Below are 26994 nucleotides of genomic sequence, written 5' to 3'. Positions count from 1 at the left end.
CCTGCTCCCTTCTGATTCTGCTTTTTGAAAATTCCCCTTCTGGCACCCAGTGTTGCCCCAGAGTAACTCTGAGTCAATGAAGAAAATTCCGACTTTGCTCATTATAAAACAGCAGTTACCAACTGCAGAAACATGGCCTTTTTTGATTGGGAGTGATAACATTTTGTACAGTGAGAGCCTTGTAAATAGCTAGACTGTGCAATCAAATGCTTGGAAGGTAATTAAGCACGCCTTGTTCCCTTTGTTCCTACCTCAGTCCATTAACTTTCTGTCTTGGCATTTTCAGACAGTGGAAGTCTTGATCCTAATTGAACTTTAATATGGAATGTTCTGATGCTGTTAAATGTGCCATATCCTTTCAATATGTTCTTTATAATATGTGATCTTGCATTACGGGATAAGCAGCTTTCCATCCGGGCTGCAAAAACATGGATTCAAACAACATGCGATCTGATGTTTTGATCATCCCTCCTTCCTAGGGTATTTAGGTCAAGTTCATCATTTAGCATACCTGAGTGTTTATGTATCTGTTGGTCATCTAAACTTGACCAAATCTGTCTGGCTTTCTTAGGTCTTCATAGTGGATTGATACACATACATGAACAAGACAATAAAAATAATCTCAAGCATAGAAAGAATTCTTTTCTGAACACGTGGGAATGGGACCCTTGCCAAGCCTGGCATAGTTTTGAAGATCATATTTTGTTTTTTACATGCTTTCTTACACAGATTCAGATTTATCTGGAAGACAGGATCAAAAGGACAAGGGGAAGGCAAGGAGATGCTAAGGAACTATCACCTCCTACTTGCTTTAACAGGGAGCAGTTGAACTTAGCCAACAAGCCTGATCTCCCACAACTTCAAGCTGAGACTAAATTCATCCTTATGAGAATTTTTTACCTCTCAAACCCTAGCAAACTATGGATTTTCCCAGGCTTCATAATCATAGCGCCCACACAGATGTTTTATACCAATATGTCTTAAGACAAAATTCATGACCTGATGCTTAATGGAAGAGCTGTTGAAGCAAATTATTGGAAGGCTCCAAATTCTTCCATTTTTGGCTAGTGCTAAAATACAATGCTTTCCCATACCATTTAGTTAGCACACTGAGACCATCAGATTTTAACTTGCAGAATCACTGTTTTCAGTCATCCACTTACTTCAAAACCTATCATCTGTATATTAGAGTGCTGGCAGTTTCAGTCAAAAAGGGAAATGTAAAATTTATGTCTTTATCCTTTATTAAAAAATAGATTGGATTTTTATTCTTAATTTGAAGTGTCCCTTTGGAAATGTTTGCATTAGTTCCCGCCTCTCCCTTAGACATGTGATAGATATGTGCCATTTCAAGTCACATCCATAGACACAAAGGAGAAACTCACTCAGAAGGTGATGGTGTCAAGTCAGTTGAGCGAATAGATTTTAACTGCTGATTCAGAGCAAGATTCAAAATACAATGTACTTTACAGAAAATGAGTCCCCGTTGCCTGCATATTGGTGTATTAGTTAACTGAAGATAGATGTAACTGTAACCCTTGTGGATACTATATACAGTAATGAATGTAGAAACTTCTGCAAAACAAATGCAACTGGTGTTTTAAATGGGGAGTTTTCCTTTTTAGACAGTGTGCATTGAACACGTGACAGGTATGGCCCAGCTTTTATTTCCCCCTTCTTTAGAGCACAGCGCTTTAAGTGGGGAGTCCTCCTATAATTGATGCAGGGGCTGTGGGGTCAGAGACCCCATTATATTGCGAACATCTGGTGTTTTCCTACCCAGTCTAGAAAGACAGGGTGTCTTAAGATTGTTAGGAAATAGCATGTTCAGTGAAAAATACCTCTGCAGTTGTCAATCAAAGTCTGTACAAGTTATAAACCAGCCCTCAGCCTTGGGCTGAGTGCCCAAGGGCAACCTCTGCTGCAGTAATGTTCTAGTGTATTCACCACCTGTCCATCTTCTTTTCTCAGGTCCACAAGAGGTGGCTCAGGTTCCTCCCCTTCTGAGGCTGGGCCAGCGTGGCAGCGCCCGTCCTTCTTCCTCAGAGTCCTCAGAGCTGCTCTGCCGCTTCAGCTCCTCTTACTGCTCCTGGTCGGGCTGGCTTGCCTGGTGCCAATGACCAAGGAGGACTACAGCTGTACTATGGCCAACAACTTTGCCCGCTCTTTCCACCCCATGCTAAAATATGTAAATGGTCCGCCTCCGTTATGAAGGAGGACCATGAGATAGTGGGTGACCTTGCTGAAGTGTTAGCTGGGAGGCAGGACGGTTTTAAAGGGTGACAGCATTCAGAGTGGCAGCTATACCTACCTTCTGTAGCCACCACTGTGTCTGTATCATTCTCTGCTGGCACTCGGCTAGTAACTCATCAGTATCAGACTGCACAACATATTACCTGAGTAGCGTTGATTCAATACTCGCATCCTGGGTACTAAAGGAGGATGTGACATGTGTGAGGAAAATGTCCTTCTGTCCAGCATTCTGGATCTTTTAGTCACTTTATATCCAGGTCATTGCCCTGTACTATGCATAGCCAAGGACTTGATACTGTAGATCCTTTCCTGTGTGCTGCTCTAAATGAGTCATTAGCCAGTCTTTGTTAAATACCCTTTCGGTATTTACAGTATACAAAATAACCCGTGCTAAAGACATTTTAGAGCATTTGTAACATGCAGTTTTAAAGGATCTTGTATGGCAGTGTGTTATTCCTCGTGATTTCTGTTTCAGGCATGGTGTTCTAACTTTTGCTTTGGATGCACAAGGTGTAAATCTGAGAAGCACTTTTTTAAGGTTTAAAAAATGGATGTAATAAATAAGATAGTAAAAGGTTTTATGAGGAAAAATGTTGAATGTCAAGTTAAAAAAAAAGAACATATTTATGTATGTACAGTTTGCTAAGCCAAGTTTTGTTTGTATTAATTTCTTTGCATTTATTATAGATACCATAAAATATTTTGTCTACGTGCTTTTTAATGACAACTATGGAAAACTAAGTTTAGGATGCGATATGTATAGTATTAAAAAACTAGAAGACATACATATGCTGCACTTCTAAAAAGAATTAAAGGATGCTGTAACAAATTAATGGTATTAGGTATATGTTTGAAAGAGAACATCTGGAGAACTTGGCAAGTGGTAAAATACATGGGAAAGTATCGTGTCAGAGGTTGTGCTAATATAGAAAGCTGTCTGTTTTTTGAATTAATGATTAGTCATTTCAGGGTTTTTTCCTCAAGCTGCTTCTTGAGGTTCATTCTCACCCGTGCATTGTGTGTCTGTGTGTGTGTGTTACTCTGTGTGTGTGTGTATGTGCGCTCATGTACAAGAGCTTGTAGCAGTCCACCCTGAAATGGATTTTTTTATGTGTGTGTATTGGTGACTTCTTAATATAGTCCATAGCAGCTTAATACCAAGATAGATGTTTATGTTTTACCAATAGTCTAGTGGAATATGTCCAAAACATAAGTGTAAACATCAGAAAACCAGAACAAATAACAAATAGAAAACTCACAAATTTTCCTGAAATATTGGAGAAAACTTGCAGTCTGAGCAGTGGCAGATACTTTGCCAAGTTTATCACTCAGAACTCAACGAAAATAAGACTTTTTTTTTATTTATTTTGAAAAAATATGGACCATGGCTCTAAGTTACTGCTCTTTATAACTTTGGGGGTTTTCAGCCATGACACACAATGTGAATTTTTCCTGTGAGTTAAATGTTTTTACTTAGAATATATTGGTCTATATATTGGTCTATTTAGAAATAAAAAAGCCAGAAGAAAATACAAGTACATTAATTACTGTTACATAGGGTTACTTTTCTGGGGTGCCATCATTTGAGCTGGTATGAGGGGAGGGTGGTCAGAGGTAGAGTACCACAAACTGAGCTCCAGCTTTTGGAGGAGACAAAAATAAAAGCTTCCTTTCCAGGTAAGCAAGTGTAACATTAAAATTTTCCTGAAAAGGACTTTTTTATGCGAACAAAGTATCTTCAATGTCTGAGACCCAGACTTGGACTGACACAGATATGTATTCTTTCCAAGGCTTAGTTTCCTTCAGTGGTATTCAGAAATTGTGCTAGGCTAGATAAGTATCCATAATCACTGATTCTGAGTAGATAAAGATAAGGAACACACTTTTGGGGTACAAATATAAGCTGTTACTTGTAACAAGCCTGACAGATTCCATAAAATGACCCCTCCTCTCTTTTCTGATGTCATTCTCTTTAGTAATGGCATATTGAATATGTGAATAATTTGGTAGTTCACTCAGATCTATTAGTCCAGATTTTTGCATGCTTTAGATATTAAACCATCGTTTTGGTGGTTAATTTTTTGTTTTCTTTTAGAAGAGAACATTGCAAAGAGTAAACCCCTACATAAGGGAACTACTCTAGTGAGAAATAAGGATCGCAGCCTGACTTTGTCTCCTGTTTTCCAGCAGACTATTGGTGATCCCATGGAAGTAGATGTAATCTAACAGGTAGTAGATAGCCTGTGAGTATCAGCCTATGGAAGAGCAGTGTGTTGAAGGAATCAGGTAATAAGTCACAGGTGAGATCTGTGTTCATCTCTTACAATATTTAAAAACTGAGTGAGTGGCAGGGAGGTTTGAAAGGAGTTAGTTAGGGGTGAGAGGGGGAGTGCAAGGCAGAGAGTTCAGTTTTAATGATGTCAGATTAATTAATAAAGTACTTTATCAAAAGTACACAGGATGGCACCTGGCATGCTTTGAATTGCAACCTGACATTTGAATTTTGCCAGCTATTCTTCCACTCTAGCCCCTGCTTCCCTTGGTTGTTTGAATGCCTTCCCCAGTTCCTGGATGCCTAGGGAAGAAAAGCCTGTCTTCTGCAGAAGGAAAGCAGAATTTGTACACCTCACCTGAGCTCCCAGGGGAGTTTTGGGGAGTAGTCACTAAAACGAAGTGGTGGTGGGGGATGGTTGCATCTTGTTCATTATGGTCATGCCCTTTTATTTTCTCTCACCTCTTGAAGTGTTCAGTCTAGGGAGTGTGAGAAAGTGATGAACTGCCAGAGGAGGGGAGGTGAAGCTGATTAAATAGGCAGGGGAAAACTGATGTGAAATCGTAGGAACTTTTCATAATTAGTTCCTTAAAGAGAGTTAGGGCTAAGGGGAAAAAGAAGTTACAGTAATTAAGGGAAGTAAAGAATTTGGAATGTCACATCATCAAGTGTCAGTAAATCTTTCAAATTCAGCACATTTTGGGCTGATGATTACCTGCGGCCTTTGTGTACAGTCTCACCTCTGCCTTGCTGATGAACCAGAGGGCAGAGCGTACCTGCTATGCCTTGCCTCCTTTCAGGTGTTTCAAAGCAAAGTTTCTGTTCATGGCCTCAAGCTCTGATCTCTAGCCATAGAGCTAACTATAGTGTCAATGTATTGCCTGTATATTTGAAAGAGCTGTTGGATATAGAGAACTCTCTTTTGACCCTGACTGATCTGCTTACACAGAGCCATCCTCCTGGCAAACTGTCCGATACCTGTGAATAAGGCAGTCACAGACAGGGATAGACGCACATTAGGAAAATGTCAGAGACAGGAAAAATGCCTCTTTGTAAATACTAAATCTCCCATATCTTTAAGGATAGGAACGTCAGTCTGTAAGCTGTCTCAAGGGAATCACAGGCACTTTGTGCCAGCAGGTCAAAGGATCCCTTGAGTGTCGCTTCAGACTTCTTACTTTCAGAATTTTCTATCTCGACTCTGGACAAAATCAACATCTGACCAGTTAAAGTGGTTTGAGGAATAGGCTCCTCCAAAAGGAATTTCATGGCCCTGGACCAATTCCATTATGACTTCAAATGTGATTTTGCAGAATCTTGATCCTAAAAACTGGCACAAAGAAGTCAAAATGGAAACAAATGGCAAGGTACTTCACAGGATGTCTGTTAAAGCAAGCTCCATCCCAAGAGCACCAGTGACTTGAAGGTCTAGCTTGAGTTGCAAACCCCAGTGTGACATCAACATATGCATTGATCGCTACAGTATGAAGCAGGGTAAATGAGGTACCTGTGGGGGGAAGAAACACACACCCAGAAAGCTGCCAAGCACTGCAGACGGTGGCACTAGCCAGCTTTGCAGCCTGGACATCTTTCTCATTCTGGTAATGTCAGGCTGCTCTCTCTGCCTTTCTCTGTCTTGTTGGGATGCTGCCACAGAGGACTTGGGTGTGGACAAACATTTTTAAGAAATGCACAAGTTAAGAGTCTTGAGGTGCCCTGTCTCTGTACTAAGCCTGCAGCCTGTCATCTACCCTCTCTCTGAAGCACCTCGCCTACTTGAGCCCTGCAAACGCGAGGGACTGATTTCTGGTAATGTGACTTGAGCCTTGGCTGCAAGGCGTGACGAAAAGCAACACCCGAGCTGCAGAACTCTCGGTCTGTGTTGAAGGTATGTGTCCAAGCATAGAGAAAGTACACTGCATCTTGGGGAGTTCTAGTCATTACTGCATGATATTTGTCACCATTTTCTACTGTAGATAGATGGAGTAGCTACTGTAGGGGTATAATCATCCCTGCAGCTTGATGCTACTTGCAACCCTGAAGCCTGCTTGCTGACTTGTAGTCACCTCGTGATTAGCGGGTGTTTAATGCCATAGTGGAAACTGGTTGCTCAGTGACTCCGGACTGTGTGGTAATATCAAGGCACTATCTCATTATGCTTAATAATAATAGTGCAAAATAATGATGCACTGAACTTACTGCATCTGTTTGTGGATTTTTGTTTGTGGACCATGCTTTACAAAATCTGAAAGCAGACTGAAAAGTAGTATTTAGAGATATCTGACAGTGTTAGGAGTAAAAATGATCTGAAGATGACAGAAATAGTGTGCCTTTCTTCCTTACAGTTGTGAGCATGATGATACCCATTGCCTATCCCCCACCCTGTTCCAGCAGCAGTAACAACTTCATTCTGCAACAGATCAAGTTTCTCACCACTCGTTTGCCACGATTCCAGCTCTGCTGCAAGTGCTGTGAACACCTGCAGTCTCGCTTTCTTCTTCCTTAGAACTTCTCCTACAGATGGTTACGGAACAAGGACAAAGCTGCTGGGATTGTTTTAATAACAGCCATCCCTGGCCCTCAGTCTTGTGCCATTTGTGGTTGAGAAATCTGTGTACAACTGATGGCATCTCTCAACGTGCTCATCGTCATCATGTGCATCTGAGTGCATCTGTGTGCATGTTCAAAGGCATAACAACTGGTTTCTCACAGTCTGCAAACGACAGGTGCTATCAGGATTTAGCAAATGTAGGAGGATTCTGGAAGTAAGAGCAGTGTCAAGGAGAAGTCCAAATTTTTAAACAAGAGAAGAGAGTGTTGATCTTCTCATTTACTTGCACTTCCAGTATGTTTATTTGCTGTTTAAAGCAATGGACGGTGGAAAGGAAAAGAGCAGGAAATGCCACGGTGAAGTTTGTGTTTAACCTGGGTGGTCTGGCTATAAAATTGTTCAACTCTTGCAGCAGTCAGTTGCAGAACTCATCTAAATCGATGTTTGCCTAAGTTGGGGTGGCAGGGGTGGAGGCGTGGGACTTGGAGGGAGGAAGTGATTTGTCTGTTGGCTTTGGAGGAAGAATGTATCTTTTATATTCACAGAGTTCCCTACATAAGGGAACTAGTCTAGGTACTGGCGGGCTGTTTTTAACCTTGATAGCAATGTTGTGAAATGTGCTATAGCCAACCGGATTCTATTGTTGTTGCACTATTTGGCCATAATTAGACCTAGAGGGACATTGATGTGAAACCTATTTTGGGGAGAAGTTATGCTTGTTTTAATAATTTTTAAAAGATTGGAATAGTCTAATAATATTCCACAATAAAGAAATAAATAGGTATGATTTAGAGAATTATATAAGCGAATTAATTTGTCTTCCCAAAAAGCATTAGATAAAAATCTGTGAAACAAGATAAAAGAAAATTAATAACTGCCAGCTTAAGCACTAAAGACTTGTCATAGACTAAGGCCTGGCTAAATGATAGAAATCTGAATTATATTAAATGATTGCTCTAAAAGCAGACAGGAACTGAAAGCTGTGACTTCTGTTTCTTGGTGCTGCTTAATGCGTCATTCAAAAACTGAACTGGTCAAAGCTTGATTCAGTAAAAATCCATTTAAAGACCTGAGATACAGCAAATGGATTTGACCATAGCGGCACATGTAATTTTTGGAAGAGAGAGGAGGCTTTAGGAAAGCCATTTGTCCATTTCTTGTATCAGAGGTAGCCTTGGGGAAGGAGAGGTGAGCCACTGAGGTCTTCTGTGTCAGGGATGATGCGGATGGGGATGTAGTTTGCACAAAGGTTACTCAGGTCAGATTCTTTGCATTTTCAGGCAAGTTATAATTCCTGGGAGAATGTGGTTACTGATACAATTGTGGAGTTTTCCACACCATTGTTTTTGTAAAGGATGTTTTATAAAACAGCTGGAAGGAAAGCTACCAGAATCCACTTTTTTTTCATGTGAGCACTCACAAGCCTGTCCAAGAAGTGGGACGTTCGTGTCTGTAGTATTCTCTTTATAAATAATGCAAACATTGTCTGAGAGGCTCTCCGGACCATTGAGCTGCAGCTTAAAACACATGGTTGTGATTTTGATTCCTTTGCTAAACTTGAAGCATTGTGCAGGCAGGTGTGCAGACGGTGGGGGCAAGGGGTAAAAAAGTACTGGAAGAAAGCATGATCCTGTAGCATTTTGGTTGAGATAGATACAAAGAAGACATTTTGGGACAGAAGTTTCTTTTCCTGTTTTCAGATTTAACATAAGCAAAAGATAAACTTGCAAAGGTAGACTGGAACTCAAACTTTTGTACTTTCATACAAATGACTAAACTTTTCAGCTTTTATGTGCCCTACTGTGACTCTCGCTGCAAAGTGCGTAGCACTTTTTTGCTTACCTCTACAGTATAACGTACTTGTTTCACCTTTCCATAGATACATAGATTCTGAAGTGGTGAGTGGAAAATTGAAAAGACATCTGACAAGAAGCAAATCTTTCTGTCTTAGAGACGAGCACTCAGTCTGTGTGTAGAGGAGCTAAGTATCTTACAGTCCCAAGCAGGTATTGCAAAATCTGGCTAAAAAAAATAATCCTGAAAGCACAACCTTTCCTCACACGCACATTTTTCAGCTGTTTTAAATGGTAACATACTGGAGTGGTACACAAATGTGTAGGAATGGAAAACAACATGAGAGACATTTTATGTCCCCTGTATGCCTGCAGAAGTGAAGGCATTAGCAGAATGACACCGAAATACTGCAACACAGAGATCTTACCAGGGACATGAGAGCTAGTTAGTCTTACTTCTGCTGAGATAGTGCTGAATGTTTTTATTTTGATGGTCAGTTTTCCTGATGACTTCATGAACATTTTCATACTTGAGTCTGTGTCTGCAGGACGCCATGGTGAGTGGTAGTAATTGGAGCCTGGCTGGGCATTAGAAAAACCATGTATGCAGTGCCCTTCCATGGGCATTCTTTCTCTGTGAACACACTGATGAGTGTTATTTTAAATGTTTGGATTTTTCTCTTCCCTTCACTGTGTGGGTGGTGGAGACAAGCAGTGTAAGGCAGAGGAAAGAGATTTAAGACTTTTACAGCCTAAAAACCAGCTGCTTCATGGGGCTTTTAATGTGGCAGTATCTGGATGAAAAAGAAAAAAAATAATCCAGCATTAAGTTTTGAAGAGTAAGCATGGTCAGAAGGTTTTTAAAGAGGGAGGGTGCCCCACTGGCTGCGAACACCAAGTTGTAGCCTCTGAAGAAGCTGGTGTCATTGCACAACAAGGGAATTGCCTTAATTGACAGAAAAGTAAAAGTCAAATGCGTTCTTTGATAATGTCTTAATTATGTCATACCTTTCTAATTAGTTAATGGAATAAAACAGACTGGAACAAGACATGGATCACCTGTTAGAAAGGAGAGAAAGCAGGGGTGTGGGGGGAACCCAGCACATATGGCTGTGTGAATGTATATGGGCTCCCTCAAGGCAGTAGGCAGCTCCTCTGCAAGACACTGTGTGTGTAGCAAGGGAAGCGAGAGCGATGGGCCCGGCAAAGGTGGGCCAGGAGTTTCATCTGCAAGAGCTCTGCAGTGAAACGGAAAGGTATGTCCTTGCTGTATGATTTCTCAAATTACTTCAGCCAACAGACATAAGAAATCGGGACTGAAGCTGGAGTCCCAGCTGGATCCTAGCTGTGGAAATGTGCCCAGAGCCTGGCTGTAGAGACACTTTTCCTGGTGGGTTCCTTCTCTGGGGGGTCTGAGCAAGGTGACATCCATCTTCTCCCATCACAGAAGACATATGGTGGGAGGGGGTGAGGAGGGAGATGGACTTTTTTGTAGTTGTGCCCACTGACAGGGCAAGAGGCAGCGGGCACAAATTAAACCACGTGAAATTCCATTTGAGCACAGGAAAACATTTTGTAGCGCGAAGATGGTCAAACACTGGAACAGGTTGCCCAGAGAGTTAGTAGAGTCTCCTTTTGCAGATATTCAAAACTCGATTGGATGTGGGCTTGAGCAATGTTCTGTAGATGACCCAGCTGTGAGCCGGGAATTGGACTAGGCAATCTCCAGCGGTGCCTTCAGCTCAGCTGTGATGCCATGTGGTCAGGTTGTGCTCCAGAAAGAGATGGCCGAAGACTGCCTAATCTCAGGTATTGCACAATCTTTCGCCTGCCTGTTCAAATTGTTACTATTTTTTCAGGTGTAAGTATGCCTAGACTTCAGGTGCTTAGTTTTTAATTTAGGAGTGTCAGGTCTTTGATTTTTTCCGGAGTATTCTGTTGTCCAGCTGTTTTTTTGGATTAAGCCTGTGAATTTCCCAGCTTTCACTTGGGAAAGAAGTGCCATTTTACTTGATAGTAGCTAACTCACGGTAAGGGGCAGTCAACTACAGAAGGCTAAATTCACACCATTTGTCTCTTCTACCATAATCTGTTTCACTATCCAAAATAATGAATGTAAAACATATAAAATACCAAGGGCATTAAAGCATATGAAGTAATAAGTACTTACGTGGCTTCCCTGGTGTCATTAGGAATACTGGAGATCAGACCTAACACATTGTTGGCTCTAGATATGACCACTCTGATGCTTTTTGGGAAAGGTGAAAAAACTAATTAAGTAATGGTTTTCACTTAGATGCACAGTAACAGACACATTCTGTTTCTGTTAAAAAACAGTGTTCCATTTTGCTGGCTACTGGAAAACAATAAGCAGAGAAACATATTTTTTAAACTGCAAAAGATAACTACTGAAACAGAGTGCTTTGGTTAAATCTTTATTTTCAACATCAAATAGATTGATAAAAATCTTGCACAAATCAGGTAGCCTACTGGATTTTTCATCTAGACTTTTTTAGAACATTTTTTAGGTGCAAAACAAAGAAAAAAAAGACTCACCAAAACAAAGACATCAATAACTTTATATGCATCAGTGAAAGAACAGAATACTTCCACAAATACATTGTGGAAGCTGAGCCTATACCAAAGAAAGGACTTCCCTTTGACAGACTACATAGTGCACACAAAAGCATTATAGTATATACAATAAGTTGATACATAAAGTGGCTTGTTAACGTGAGTCTCATGACCAGCAGTCTATCCCTTCATTTTCTGGCGGGCACTTTCTGAAGAAACAGACTTCTAATTATAGGCACACAGGAGTACAGAGCATACTAATTTGCAAGATGGCAGCATATAATTTTTTTAAATTTTTTGTTTGTTTCTTTAGGCACATTCAGATGCAAAAGATTATTTTTTTTTTTCAACAGTGCAAAAACAAATACCCTTATGGGCAACAATCACTTTGAAAACAACTTTCAGTGTATAAAGCTATCTACATTTGAAAGATGAAAGTGAATTGCGAGTAGAAAGGGTAGGAGATTAATATTAGGGAAATATTAATTTAAAATTCTCAGATCAATTTGAGATTATACTATAGTTGCAGGTGACAGCAGAGACTAGTTTGTATTATGATACCATTGTTAACATGACCCTTCTTTTACATGTGTTGAACTTCTGTCTGTAAAGCTATACTACGGTCGTAGACAGCATTGAAAACAGCCATCTTTTTAATCAGTGTGTGAAATGCACTTCACAAAGTTCAACTGAGAATACCTTACATATAAAATCACGTTAGCTTTAGGTTTGGGTTGCATTCTTCAATGTAAAGTAGGGTATTATATACACAAGCGGCTTGCTGTGTTCCTACCAAAGCCTGTGATAAGACTTAGGCGCTAGTGAGGCAGAATTTTTCCTTTGGTGGTAGTTTGTTTCATTTTAAACACTTGGCACAACTCCTTAGGAATCAGTCAGCATCAGTTGGAAAGAATGGATGCTCCAGTACAAACCCTGGCTTGGATGAAGGGCGTGGTTTGGCTTCCCCCCCTCCACCACCCCCAATTTAAAGTCCAGTGGCCTGCTGAAAGTCCTTGCAACATCCTTGGGAGCTCAGTTCAGATGATTTTTTTTTTAAAATATATTTTATAAATTATTAAACCCCTCAGTGTACAGGAGAAAAATCAAGAGATGTCACTGAAACATAATAGTGAATTTACCACAAACACACACCGAGAAACTCTCCATTAAATTGTTTTACCCCAGTAAAAATCCTGCTTCCCCAACTGAGAGTTTTACCTGAGACAAAGTCTGCAACATGGCTCAAACCACTACAAAGCAGAGTAGCTTTCATGTATTGTTGGAAACTTGGACACCACTAAGTGCTACACATCACACTATCTCCTCTCCTGCCTCCCAAGAATTCAGTAACAACCATATTCTCAAGCAAAGCAAGTTCATCTGGTCTATTTCTATTTGGCTTGTGCTGGTATTACATTGCCTATATTTCGGGGGGGGGGGGTGGGGGGGGTGGGTGATTATTTTTTTTTTTACTTTTTTTTTAGAAAAAGATCCACATAAAAACATTATAAAATAATTCTTTCATTAGGTGTCCAGAGACATCACTATGAGTGTTTTGGTAAAAGCATAATTAGCTGCCTTGAATAGTTCTCTTTCAATTTTTTTTACATATATTTTTTTTTACATACTATATACTTTTATTTAATATCCAGCACCAGGTATTCAGGTAGTACTGGCTTGTCAGCTGCAAATATAAAGTATATATGTATATATATATATATATATATACACACACACACATAAAATAGCATCCTGTGAATTAACAATTACCAAAGGTCAGGCACAATTCTTTGCATACATGAGAGAATAATTCAGAATTACATATGAAAAAGTTGCCATTTTTGTATCATAGGCTTGGTTTAATCAGTTGACTAGCTACATTCAGCTGTATGATATGTGGACGATCATAGCTGACTATGGGAAGCTTACTATATTAAGGTGCTGCTTCAATTAAAGTCTCATGAACAAGTTAAAGACACAGATCCTGAAAATGCCTCAAGGTAAATTAACCTATTACTGGGAATCCTTGGGTGCTCTTCACTGTTGTCACCACAAAGATGAGAGGACTGGTCAAGTCCAAATTACTTCCTTACAAGGGCTGAGCCTAGGAGAGCATCCATAATGAAGGTTGTGAGCTGACTGACTATTCCAAGCCACATTTTGATACCCTCCTGCCTGCCGCATACCACTTCAAATGACGCTAAGCCGGCCTCACTGGGGAAATCTGCAGAGTGTAGTGGTACTTGCCCTGTGTAAGTACCATCAGAATCTGCCCCTCTGTTGTCAATTTCTCTCCATGAACTACTATTTTTTATTTTTTTTCTCCTCTAGGCCAAATTTACATTTAATTGACATAACGAACTGTTCTGGAATGTAGGAAGGGAGGTGTTCATGTAAACCATTTGCCTTGCAGCTTATGAGCTTGATCTGTGTGTTTGGTTGTGGAGAACACCAAGTTTCGCACACAATATTTAAAGAGCAGCTCTAGCATACACGTGAATGATGATGGTGTAAGTACATAAGTGTAACTACAGGGATTCCTGTGCTCCACTCAGATCTTAACATGCACTTGTTTCAGGGCATTCATGATTTTTCTAACACATTTGAAAACCAGCAACTAAACAAAACAAAATGTGCATTTTTCTTTCAAGGCATTTTAGGAGCCTTCCAAAAGCCCTTAGGTAAAAAATTTGCACACACACAAACACACACACTCTTACAGAATACACAAAAAGATAATTCCTTCACCACATTCAGAAAAAAAAATGACACTATAATATGCATCAATAAAAGGACTATTAACTTACAGTGTCTGCTTCACACGTTTAGGCTTGCACAGTTTCCAAGGAATCTTCTCAAATATCGGTAACATCTAGCTTTAGAATTTTAAACTGCACGTATCCTCAGGTATGTACATTAAATTGTTATAGACATCATTATGTACATTCAATAAAGAATCAAATCCTTGACTTGGAGCACAAACATCCTATGCCTTGCTGCCTTCACAACTGCTACATAACTCAGTCTCGCTGCACACGGACTCTGCTTGTGTAACAGGGAGCGTGATTAGACATAGGCACTCCTGTGTGGCATTAGTTGCATTATTTCCTATATTTAGTTACTACAGGATCTTTCAATCAACATAATCTAACATAAAGGTTTCAAAGTAAAAGCAGTAAAAGAAGCATCTCTGAACCCTTCTCTAGCACTGTGGCCAGCTGCTGTGAAGCAGCCTACCCACGTGCTATGAAACATTCTTACTGGTAGGGTGGTCACTTCCAACCAGCTATTGGAATAGCCCCTGGTCCATGGTATCTCCCAAACTGCACCTGTAAACCAGAAGTGCAGACAGCACAGGCAGAGTTTATCATTAATAAAATATCCCTGGCATATGTAAGAATTGTGTTCCAGTAGCCAGCAACATTCCCTGACATGTTTAATTTCCTAGCATAGAGGCAGTCAAACAGCAGCACTGACTCCTACATTAAACAGCACATAGTATAGATTTCTTCAGTCTCTCTACTTCATGGCTTGCTGAAACTCATGGTGTTAGCAGACCTTTTATATATTTACAGTTGGTCTGAAGAATCTGACTAATCTTTATGAAAAATATGTAAATACATACATGGAGAAAGCCAGATTTATTTTCCTGGACATGGAGTTCCAGAGTCTTCACCATGTCTGAGACTCGTTGCCCAGATCTGGTGTCACAGGTGAGTTGGCTCTTAACAGTGATTTCTGAGCATGCCCCAATGAGAACCAAAGAAAGCCAAGGCAATGCAAAGCCTGCTGCTCTGGCTGTGATGCCAGTTCTCCCAATCACAGCAAGGTCACACTCTACTGAGTGGGATGGAACCATCCCACCCAGCTGTGCCAGTCTTGCACTGGCATCTGCACTCCCTGATTTGTAGCACAGCACAGCAAAAGACAGGGGCAGGTCTGCTGAATCATGCCATGTGTGTGAAAACCTTTCATTGTTAAGCCCTGGTGATTTTTGTTATCATCTGTCCTGATTTAAAGGTAACTATGTTACCACTGTTTGTCATGTTGCCCTTGATTTACAAGCTGCCAAGCAACAAAGCAATTCAGCTTTGTAAGATCAGACAAGACAGGATGTACACAATGCAATTCTGCTAAAGGGTATGGTGAGGGGACTTAAGTGGGTACGATCTTGAAAAGGAGTTGTCTGCCGATACAAGCCAGCGAGGTAAAACTGTATTATTCTCAGACAGGGGTTCCTTTCTACTGTAGAAAGAAGAAGGGTGGGAATCTACCTAAACTACCAAGGCAGTTACTAGCACTGCAGTTTCACTATGGCACACTAAGATGCCAATCAACTTTCCATTTACCGACCCCCTACTCCCCCCCCCCCAAAAAAAAAAAATCGTCCAGAATCTTTACCAAACTGCTTCGAAGTTTCAAGCAAGTGAAGGATTAAGTGAGCTCAGAACTTGGGGTGGATGTCAACAAAAGCTGTCATTTACAAAGATACCAACATGCATGGGTGGTAAAGCCTATTAATTTATAGTAAAATGAATGTTCCATTTTGATTAGGACTTACCCAATTTACATGCAAAATTCAATAAAAACACTGCAAATTTTAAATCAAGCTAGCCTGACAATCCTTGCTGGCTGTCCATAGCAATGAAATGTCTTCCGTTTAGGATAAGCAATCAATTTAGGCAAGCTCTTGACAAACACTGAAATGGAAAATGCAGGTGACTTGTCATTGGAGTGTTTATGTAGGTGGCACTGTAGATGAAATGAAGCATGAAGTAGGTAGTACGCTGCTGGGTTTCTCATACCATTATATATGCTGCTTTTGTTTATATTGTATTCTGCACGTTCTCCTCTTCTTTGCTGTTTATATAAAAAGACTGCAAGGAGTGAGATGAAGCTGATGCAGCTGTCAGCTGGCTCCGGTTCTCCTCTTCCATCGACGCAGCACTCCTGGCTCCTGGGGCATGCAGTCGGTGAGCGTCCAGCATCTCCAGCAAGAGATCATAGAGTGGAACTACATTTTTACACTTCATATTATACAGATGCTCCATTCCTTTGTTGCTGTGGGTTGTAAAGAAACAACAGTTACTTTCCAAATATGCTAGGGGAAATAAAAGCTGTCAGCTAATATAAATTAAACTTTGTACAGAACAACTAATTTGACAGCGTAATTGCTGTATGTTCCTGCTACAGTTAGCAGAAGAAAGCACCTTCAAAGACATTTCAGACTGCCCACGAACAAGCTGCCTTCTAAAGGTGGCTCTTTTGCTCTCCTCTGCCTAAAAGGTAGCTTAGAGCACATGGGTTCCTAATTTAGGCACTGTGACTAAGTGGATGATGGGATGAATCTCGGTTTTCCCATAATAAAACCTAAAATAGCAGATTTTTTCCCCAGAAAATAGCCAAATTTCTAGCAAATGCTCACTTGCAATAGTATCCATTCACAAAGCTATGGAAACAATAATTAACTTCACTCTGCATCTGGAACTTCCTTAATTGTACAAATTCTTAAGAAAAACAGAAATTATGATTAACAGGAAGACAAAGCAACTCCATAAAAAGACACAAGTAAAAAACCCACATATACAGGTCTTCAGGAAAAAGTCAGGGGCTGCGTGTATCAGCCCAGCAGGTAAAAACTGCATGTTTCAGCTTTAGTAGCTGTGAGATGGTGTGTCCTCTAGTTTTAGTTTTATTAACTGAAACAACAAAAATTAAAATCTGTGTAACATGTCTTGTCCCTTTATAAAGATAAAATTTGTGCTGTATCTTTGTATAGACTTGTCATGTTATTGACACTCCAGCCGCTGAACAGCTACCCTGAGAGGTAACTGTGTCTGGGAGAGTCAGCGTGCAACTACTCCCAGAGTGCCTCAGACACCTCACCTCGAACTAGCAAAGGGCACGGCCCTTTGCACTGGCGTTCAATAGATCTGCATTTATCCTCACCCATAAAATTCACACAATTATCCTAATCTCTTTTCTAAAATTATTTGCAATCAAGCCACTTGTGAAAAGTGGCTACATAAAAGTGGTAGTTTTATTAAATCTCATCTTATAGGAGACTAAAGTTTGCAGAACCAGGCGACTGCTACATTAGTATTCTACATGGTACTTTTCAAAAAGAATACAAGATGCACATCACATTAAAAGTAAATTCTGACTACAGCACTGTCAAAATAAGAAGCAAAAGAAAAGAAAACTAGAAGAAACAAATACAGAAAATGTTTACTCTCCTTTTACACCATAATTCAATGTACTGTTTTGCACACATTCCATACATCTTTATGCAACCTAGGCTTTCTTTTATTTTAACAGCTCTACGCACAGTTCGCACTCCCACCTGTGAAAGAAAAGCATGTGTGTGCATTTGAAACCCCTTGCACAGGACCAGTGCAGGAGGGCTGATTGCGCGCTTGCTCTTACCTCATGTGTCTGATGTGAGAGAGGATGAGGAGGAGCTGAGCCAGCCGTCTGTGTTGCTGCTGCAGAGAAAGACCTGACTTAGCCATTAAGTGTATCAGAGTGTCTGTGATTTTGTCTAGAACACGGTGAATATAGTCTCTCTCTTCCAGAGATTTCAAGGTGCTGGAAAGAAAAGTGTATACACCTGGAGTAGGAAGGAGAAAGAAAACAAACAGACAAAAATTATTTTGATGGAGTCAGACTTGCCCAAGGTACTCCTCGTGGCTGGCCTCTTTGGCTGTGTTAAACCATGGGAGCTGACTGTGTGTGAACCCTCCCGCTTGCCAGCCAGGTCACTGGTCTGAATGACCCTGGAGCTTGGATTTGGTCGCTGTAGGCAAAGCAGGAGGAGGAAGACGATGCCTCTTCCCTACCTGGGTCCATGCAAGGTCTGGGCCAGGTGGCGGGCAACACCTACAGCCTGCAGCTAGACCTACCTGTAGGCTGCACTCTTCTCTCAGTCACTCAGCTCCAAAATCTTCAGGAGATGCTGTTGCCCTTTGAAAGCTCTGCAATACTTACTGACCAGCCCAGGCTGTCAGCAGTTTTTACAATTTTCTTTGCTGTTTAATATTTGATCTGGGGGGATTTGCTAGTCAATCTAGAACTGAATAATACGTTACCATAAAACATGTAAATAAAATCAGGGTTGTTTACACACACTTGCCTCAAGAAAACCCTCCCAACCAAGCAAGAGCCTTGAAAGCTGTGCTCCTTCACCTGCAAACCTGACTCCTTTAAAAAAAAAAAAACATGTCCAAAGGAACCTGTGTAAATTTAGTCATCTTACATTGCTACTTACTGCTGAAAGTGAGTAGCCTGAAGATTTGGACCAGAAGGAAATTTTGCCAGAGATCAAAACACCTTCAAACTCCCTCTCCAACAGCCCATCTACATCTCCTATAAAGCACTCTAACCTAGGCGTAAGACCTTCTACCAATAGCAATTCTTGAGTCCATGAAGTATATCAGCTTTTTAAATGGGAAATTCTAAACTATTTTGCCTGTTTTATCTTTAATTTGGTCTGGACAACAACACACAGCCAATGTGAATCAGGTCATGACAGCACTGTCAAAATGCATGCCAAAATGCAGCTGGTGCATTCAGCACCGATTTTTTACTCTTCTGGATTGAGCCAATAACTCTAAACAGGTCATGTTACTATCATCCAGTCCTGAGGCAGCAAAAATTTAAGATGTATGTACAGCAATACAGTCAAACTGGCTTCATCATGGTGTGCTCATTGCCCTGTGCCTATACTGTATTTGGCAAAACCCGTGCTTTAGCCCTTGTGTCAGCTCACACAGCCAAGACGACATTTGCATTTGGGAAAAAACTGGTTTCTGGAATTACATGTATTTTTGCTTTTTTAAAAAAACAGTCATATACAGCACAATATGCAATGTAGTTTGTGATAGAAACAAAAAAAGACACACAAACACTAACATGCACACATACACAGACATACGTACTCTAGCTTGTTTGTATTGGTTGTAACCTGGGGGTTATGCCATTGGACTTGAAGATAAGATTATTTTGCCATGCATCTGAGCAGTCAGGGAAATTGAGATTTTTTTACCATCTTCTTGGCATACCTCACCTCCTCACATCATCTTGGTAGTTATAGATGTCATGTCCCCGAAGTACCAAGATGATGTGAGGAGGTGAGATATGCAAGTGGGTTTTATGACTTTGGGTGTTCTGTACTAAAAAGAAATACAAATTTGTATTTTTGAATGGCAGTGTGTCTCAGAGTGAGACTGCTTTGAAAAAGCAAAAGGATAACTGAAACACAGCACAGCTGCTGAAAAACATCTGTCAGGGCTCTTAATTTTGGTAGTTAATATTGCTTCAAATTTGATAAATATAGATAGTACAATGGCCTCTTTTCTCACAAAGCTTTTTATGATTATTATTGGTTTTCCTGAAGTGAATTCACCAGAGAGAAACAGCTCTTGGGGCTTCTCTCAGCCAAATGACTCTTAACCACCCTCACATATGCCTACTAACAATACCAGGCTTTATAGCTTAGCAGGTACCTGTAGGGGCAAGATTCTTAAATATTACTGACAAAACACAGTCCATTAGAAGAAAACATTAGTTTCATAAACCCACAGTGCTTCCAGAGCAGCTTACTTCAGCCAGAGGATGCTATTGTGCCCTTGTGGCAATACCCCTTAGTTTCATAACTTTGAAACCAGCAAAAGAAAAATATCTGTTAGGAGGAATTGTTTCTCACCTAGATCTAGTCCAGAAGCTATTAAAAAGTATAAATCAAAAAAAGCGCTCTCCCTCAGAATGTAGAGACTTCAGGCAACTGCCAGTCAATAATTGCCAAGAAAAAACATTATTTGATTTTCCTTTCTGCCCCCCATACCTGGTGATTGCTCCTGCCCCAGGCCAATGACCACAAATTTCCCCAAAAGAAATGCCAGCTATCCATCTCTCACACCCACACAAACACGCACAGGCAGAGTTTTGGAACAAGAGTGAAGAAAATTGCCTTAGCAAATTGAAATTTAACAGTCTCAAAGGTATTTCCAGGCTCTGAATCTGAAAGCAAGCCTAAGTTGAATAGCTACCAGGTTGTTTTCCAGCTCTTTCTGTAGGTCAGTATTATAAAACAATAGGAGGGAGAACAGAGAAAACACCACCCTACATACAAATAAAGCCTGTTGGTCTGTGCCCATAACACAAAGGTGCAAACAAAGCAGTGTCCCTTGGGGACTGCAGTGCTACTGTGCCAGCTGTTGCCATACAGTGATGTATTTTTATATCTGTCAGTATATATAGTCATATATTTTTGCATATTACTGTGGAAGTGAACGACCTCTGCATATTTTCTGTCACAATAAGCTCCAGTTTGAAATATCTTTACATTTAGAGTTCAGGCTCACAAAACAATACCCAGGACTCTTCTTCTTCCACCGTGCTCCATTGCTCTGGATGTGTAGCAAGCTAGGACAAGCTATGAGCAAATTCAGCTCTGTACCATGCATTTGTGCAATCATCCAGCACCCAAAATAAAGAAATAAATAAAAAGCACAATTTATCAGGAGCTAGAGAAATCAGGAGAAAAGAATAACAAACAGTCACGTGGAATGATGTATCAGGAGGTCTACAGGATGCATAAAATCATCTAAATCTTTCCATCTCTAGGGAGTAACCAGCTAACAAATCGGGTAAATCAGCTGCAAAGACAGACATGACCTACATCCTTGTCTCCGAAATGAACGCCTGTTGCTTTGCCACATAGCACCACTCCTCTTTTCAGACCCTCTCAAAAGTAAAACCTCTGGCATCATGTTGCCCTTTCATGTTTCTAATACATATTTTCCAGTGTTAAAAAATATCCCTTTATTATTGAGCTGACTTTTTTCAAAAACATAATTTTGATTTTTAGTCAAAAGATTTATTACAGCAGATTTAGAGGAGCACCTTTTAGTTTGTTATTTAGCTAGAGACAATGCTGTCCTTGTTGTTACAGACATGCTGTCGCCTTGATATCTCAGGAAAAAGTTGGGAGTAAACGTATATTGTGCTTTATAAATAAAACCTTCCATCTATTCCACACACACTGAGTGGAATGAAAAAATTTACTTGCATTTTGTCCAAGACCACATTGAAAAGGAGTTAAAGATATTAACAGCCTTGAAGGATGTTGCAAAAAAAAAGGGAAAATAAATGTCCAACAGAAACAACAAGCAGCACTACCTCATGTGAAGAGACTAACAGATGTCCAAGGATTTAATAAAGAAATGTTTGTGTACGCTCAGTACATTAAGTCCACACAAAGCTTTAGAATGCAAATGCAAGCTGCTTTTAAATATGAAATGTAGCATAATGAGTCCAAATTGTTTAATTAGTCCACTTGTTTAAATCATTTTGAGATCAGCTGGTTTCATTGTATGCATAAATACAGATAGCGTAAGGGCCAAAAATTAATCATGTGTTTATCTGCCATTTCTTTAGTAGAGCATTCATGCATATTTACAATTTACATGTGCAATCATATTAAAAAAATCAGGTTAAGGGAGGCTTGCAGGTCGTCGGGTTCAACCTCCTGCTCAAATAACAGTAACTTCAGGGTTAGGTCAAGCTGCCCAGAGCTTTGCCCTGCTGAGTTTCTCCAAGGATGGAGATCCTACTATCTTTCTGGCCAACCTGTTCCAGTGCTTAACCTCTCACTGGGAAGACTGTTCTGTTCATCTGGTCAGGGTCTCCCTTGCTGTGGTTTGCTTCCATTGCAGCTTGTCCTTTCCTTTTGCACCTCTAAGAAGAGTCCGGCCCTGGCTTCTCCCATAACCTGTTCATCAGTTATCTGAGGATTGTAGTTAGACCCTTCCCTTGTGCAGGATGAACAAACCCAGCTCTCTCAGCCTCTCCTCAAACACCACGTATATTATGTGCTTCAGAGCACATATTTCATGTGTATTCAACACTTTACCTAAGGAGGCTGGCTATATTCTGTGAAGAACTCATCTCCAGAATACATTCTCAAGTATCTGTGCCAAATGACTCTTACACTTAAACTATTATACACGCTCCAAACCAAGCCACTTATCTCTGTAATGCAGCCTAGCCTCCTAATTTGGCATCTAAACTTGCATCCATATTCCCACTACTTAGTAGTTAACTCCTCCGACAGTAATAAAATTATTTGGTTATAAGAATGCAAAAAGTGAAATGTAAAATTATGTTTATGCATAAAGGCAGTTACAGGCAATACAGACATACATTCTATGGCCATATATACATACACATTCAGTTTACAGGGTACTCAGACATACTACAAGTGCAGCATGCAAGCCAGAGCAGTATACCATGATCTGCATAAAAATGATATAAATTACTTTTGTCATGAACCTGTAACAGCTCAACTCAAACCACGCCCTCTGATGTATCACTGTCAAAGACTTCTGAGCAGCTATAAATTTTCATTTAATGTAAAAAAAAACCTACAACCAGATCACACCCAAAATCAGATCACACCCAAAATCAGTTCAACTCTGACCTTCTACCACACAGAGCACCTCTGATATGATCCTTGAAGGAATGAGGATCTAATATCTCCTAGCCTCACTCACTGGTCTCACCTCTCTTATGTGCAGAAGGAGTTTTGCCTGTGATTATCACTGAATTCACTTGGTATTTTTTTTTTGGACAATTTTTCCTAAGGGATATCTTGAAACAAAAAAAATCCCATTAACAAAGCGAGATGTGCTTATAGGATAGCTGGTAATGTCTGGCAGAGCTTTGTCTAACTAAAAAATTTAGGTTTCTGGATCAATATTAAACACAACAGTGGCACAAAAACTCTCAACAGCATGCCTTGAAGTCTGCACATTCAAGATATGAACATCTAATGTGTTTTATTCAAACTTCTGACTATTCTTTTTTCTAATTCAATATTTCTATAAATCAATTACATAACCTAGATTAATTTAAAAAAGGATAATTACATTGAATAAATAGCATATATTAGCTAAAAATCTGCAGGCACATCACTTTTCAGGAAGAACATTTGACTCTAGAAAATATTATAATTATCAGGGCAATATAAGGAGATTAAAATGTCAAACAGTAATTATAATTGTCACACCCTTGCATCCAAGATAAAAACAATAGGCCTTAATTCCTAATATGCCAGATGCTTGCCTCAGATGTCATTTTTTGGTCATTAGATGACAATCACAACAAAACCTGAACCACATTAATACCTCCTAGATCATAAATAAAATCTTTACATCTGATTGCATAAATAATTTTGCTTGAACACTTTTTTTTTTTTTTTTTTAATGAGCAGACCAAGTCCAAGTTCCCATAAATGAAAAAGCACCTGATCAGTAAAGCAGTCTTCTGTGTTTAGTCTTTAGTGGGAATTACCTGAATTGTATTGCATACAACTTGGGCAACTGACCTCTTAGACCACCAGACAAAAAGAACATGCAGCCTTCCACATATGTTTTGTCTACAGGCTGATACCATCTACAAGTTCAAACCCAAGAGGAAAAGGGGAGAACAAGTGAGTAAATCATCAGGTCTGGGAAACTCCGGCATCTTTGGTCAATAGGTAACAACTTAGCAGAGAACTAACTCGAATTCTGACATTGGTGCCTGTGTTATTATTTCATGCCTCTGTCATTTTCACTAGAACACAATGGGCCTCATTTCTGCATTTAAAGATAAATTGTGTGGAGGTTATTTTCCATTTAAAACTGAAAAGGAACCTCTAGTATGCAACAAATTTTCAGTCACATGCCACAACTTGAGTCTGCTTATTTCAGTCATCTCATGCATAATTCAAGTCAGCTAACCTTACGTATTTATATCTATACATACACTTGTTATCTAGTCACCTATTTTTGAAGCGTACTTCAGAATGAGTTTTACAGCCCCAAAATACTTATCAACTATAAAGGAAGTAGAAAGTGATGACATCAGTTTTAGATGCCTGTATTTTAATATGAACCAAACCATGATAAACTCAGCCACATTTTTGTCATTATTTCCCTTTATTTTGCCATCATCAAAAAAGGAAGGTGTAGATTTACGAGTAACCATTGCCTTTGGATGACCTAAATGTGGCTCCAGCTACCCCAGTGTCTTGTAACCAGAGCTTTAAGACCCTCCAGCACCTAGCTCAAAACACTGCTCTGATTGCCCTTCACATCAGCTGCATGCAGTGGGTCAGCTACGTACTGCATTAATTTGCTGGGTCCCATCTACACCACTGAACAGGCTTGCCCTCTTCCACCCCTGCCTCGTGGTTCTGCCTGCATCTATGGTGGTGACAGCCCGCTTTTGATTGCTGCTGTCTCAAAGTGAAAATGTCATCAGTGACAGCAAGCAGCATTCAAGCACATGCAAGGAGCAACCGCAATTATCCAAGGGACAGAAAAGCACACCACTTACCAGAATTCAGCAGGATGATGGACTTAAGGCACACAAATTCCTCCCCTTGAAGGTTCATCATGCGAAACCGGGCAGCAGTAGCCAGCAGCATGTCAAAGATTTCCACCATGCCCTCTACGCATTTCCCTTGATTCCTGCATGAAGGGAAATCAAGGAGGAAATATTCACAGCTGTAACCTGGTGGCAGCATGAGCTTTCTATCACCCTGGATCATTCCTCTCCCATTTGATTTCATTATTTCACTAGCTAGCATGTGACTTCCTACTCCATGCTCACTTGGTGATTCTGTTTATCTCTGTGATTATATATATATATATAAAAATACTGTGTATATATTATATTATTATGTATATATGTAACTATGTTTATTTCTGATAATTACATGTGTGATTTCTAAAGTATAGTTCTCAATATCCCACATAAAATGAATAGATAATTAAATACTGCATTCCCCCCAAAAAAGTTGATTTCATAAGCTCATCACCAAGACATTACTGTGGTGGAACATAAGAGCTTGGCTTAACCAAACATTTACATTGAGAAAAGACTTCTTTAAAAAATACATTTTGGGGAGGGTGGGGTGTTTTGTGTGTGTTACTTTGCTTCCTCTTTCCTTTTCCTTTAACTGAAATAGTCCGAATTCTTTGCATTTCTCCCTCCCTAAAGTTTTGTACTTGTTTCTACCTGGCCTTGTAATCTGCAATGTTCCAACATGCTTCTCCCATGTTTCTTATATCAGAATAATGCCTCCTGAAAGAATAAGCTTATTGATGAGCTCAAGAAGGATTTATGAGGCAAAAATCTTGCCTGTATGACTGATTTAAACTATCCCTTCGCCTCACAAATCAGGTAACTTTTTACATTACAGCATCAATCACAGCTAAAGTTTGGGAAATCTTAAAGTTTTAATTAGTAATGGCAGTTAACCACTTCCCTCTGCTCACAATTCTAGGTATTCTCTCTCACTAATTTATATCTTGCATATTCAAGCTCCAGTTCAAGAATTAATGCAGATTGCTATTATATTTAATGAAAATTTAGTCTGTAGATTTTCTGGTCATAGGATTTTACATAATTGGTATTGCTACCTTTTATTAATAAATACCTAATTTTACTTCTATTAGATCTCCTTGAGTGAAACTTCAACCTGTAAGAAAAGTGATCAGATCTGCTGACTAAGGATATACTGGTTTTTAGATATGGCTTTGAAGATCATTGCTATAGGAAAATACAAAAGAAATTTCAAATAATCAGATGGCTATTCCACCATAATGTGTAGCGTAAACATAGATTAAGCGTCTTCCTAATCTCATTGTGACAAAACCAACACTACCAGTCATGACAAACCTGTCTCGGACCTGATACAGTCATGCTGTTGAGACCCTGTAGCTAATGTCTAAACCCACGCCAGACCCTCAGACAAAGCAGTCATCTTTCTTTTTGACTACATCTTGAGAAAATTCTTGCACTTCTCAGTCATGTCTAAACCTAAAATTGAGTCAAAGGAGAGATGGTATCTGTGAGCACTTGTATACCAATCTCCTTTGAAGTTCAAACCCCTATTCTGCTTAATTTGGTGATTGTAAATAAATCTACACCTCCCTTATCCCAGAGCAATGCCTACGAACCAGTGATTATAGCACATGACAGAAGCTAGTTTCATCTGCTTTCAGAGATATTTAAACAAAGCAGGACAATATCAAGAAAACCAAATTAAATACTCCCTTAAAACAGCAAGTAAATTGTTGGTTAAAATACAGTAATATTTGGAAATGTGGGAGCCCAAGCAAGTTTCCCAATCACTGTTACAACAGCTCATGTCCTCTGACTTTTCTGTGAGAAAGAGGTGATCTCCAGCCTTGGCAACAGAGCTAGTAGAAAAGTATGTTTAGTAAGGAGGATGGGTTGCTCCTTGTCACCTCTGGTCCCTGTAGGCTACCAGGCAGGTGCATGCTGAGCACTCCTGAGAGTGCCTAGTTCTCCCCATGCATTTCACTAGCACTTAGAACTTGATTTGGGTTTGACAATGCAATTTTATGGCCTTTCGTGGCTCTTAAAAATTTCACTGAAGAAATGGTGATTCAAACTATAGCAGCTTCTTGGATATGACCAGCAACGCTGATAATTTCAATATCAGGTTCCTACAGACGATGATAAGCAGTGCAGTGTAG

General features: G+C 39.9%; 2 protein-coding genes across 15 annotated transcripts in view; one reads left to right on the top strand and one right to left on the bottom strand.

Moving 5' to 3' along the window:
- Positions 1–15807, top strand: part of SYNE1 (spectrin repeat containing nuclear envelope protein 1) — a 330006-nt gene extending 314199 nt beyond the window's left edge. For all 14 annotated transcript variants that reach the window (XM_040598155.1, XM_040598156.1, XM_040598152.1 and 11 more), the window contains one exon: positions 1972–15807. In XM_040598155.1, the coding sequence (XP_040454089.1) occupies positions 1972–2007 (36 nt within the window). In that variant the 3' untranslated portion in view covers positions 2008–15807. The remainder of the gene's footprint in view (positions 1–1971) is intronic.
- The window catches only part of ESR1 (estrogen receptor 1), a 195309-nt gene continuing 181095 nt past the window's right edge, over positions 12781–26994 (bottom strand). Inside the window, 4 exon segments of the mRNA XM_040598160.1 lie at positions 12781–16284; positions 16287–16504; positions 17870–18053; positions 24824–24957. Of these exon segments, the coding sequence (XP_040454094.1) occupies positions 16049–16284; positions 16287–16504; positions 17870–18053; positions 24824–24957 (772 nt within the window). The 3' untranslated portion in view covers positions 12781–16048.

The sequence above is a fragment of the Falco naumanni genome, chromosome 6, assembly GCF_017639655.2.
Source record: "Falco naumanni isolate bFalNau1 chromosome 6, bFalNau1.pat, whole genome shotgun sequence".
In the NCBI taxonomy this organism is placed as follows: domain Eukaryota; kingdom Metazoa; phylum Chordata; class Aves; order Falconiformes; family Falconidae; genus Falco; species Falco naumanni.
Note: the sequence above shows the minus strand (reverse complement) of the source record. Positions and strands in the feature narration are given on the sequence as shown.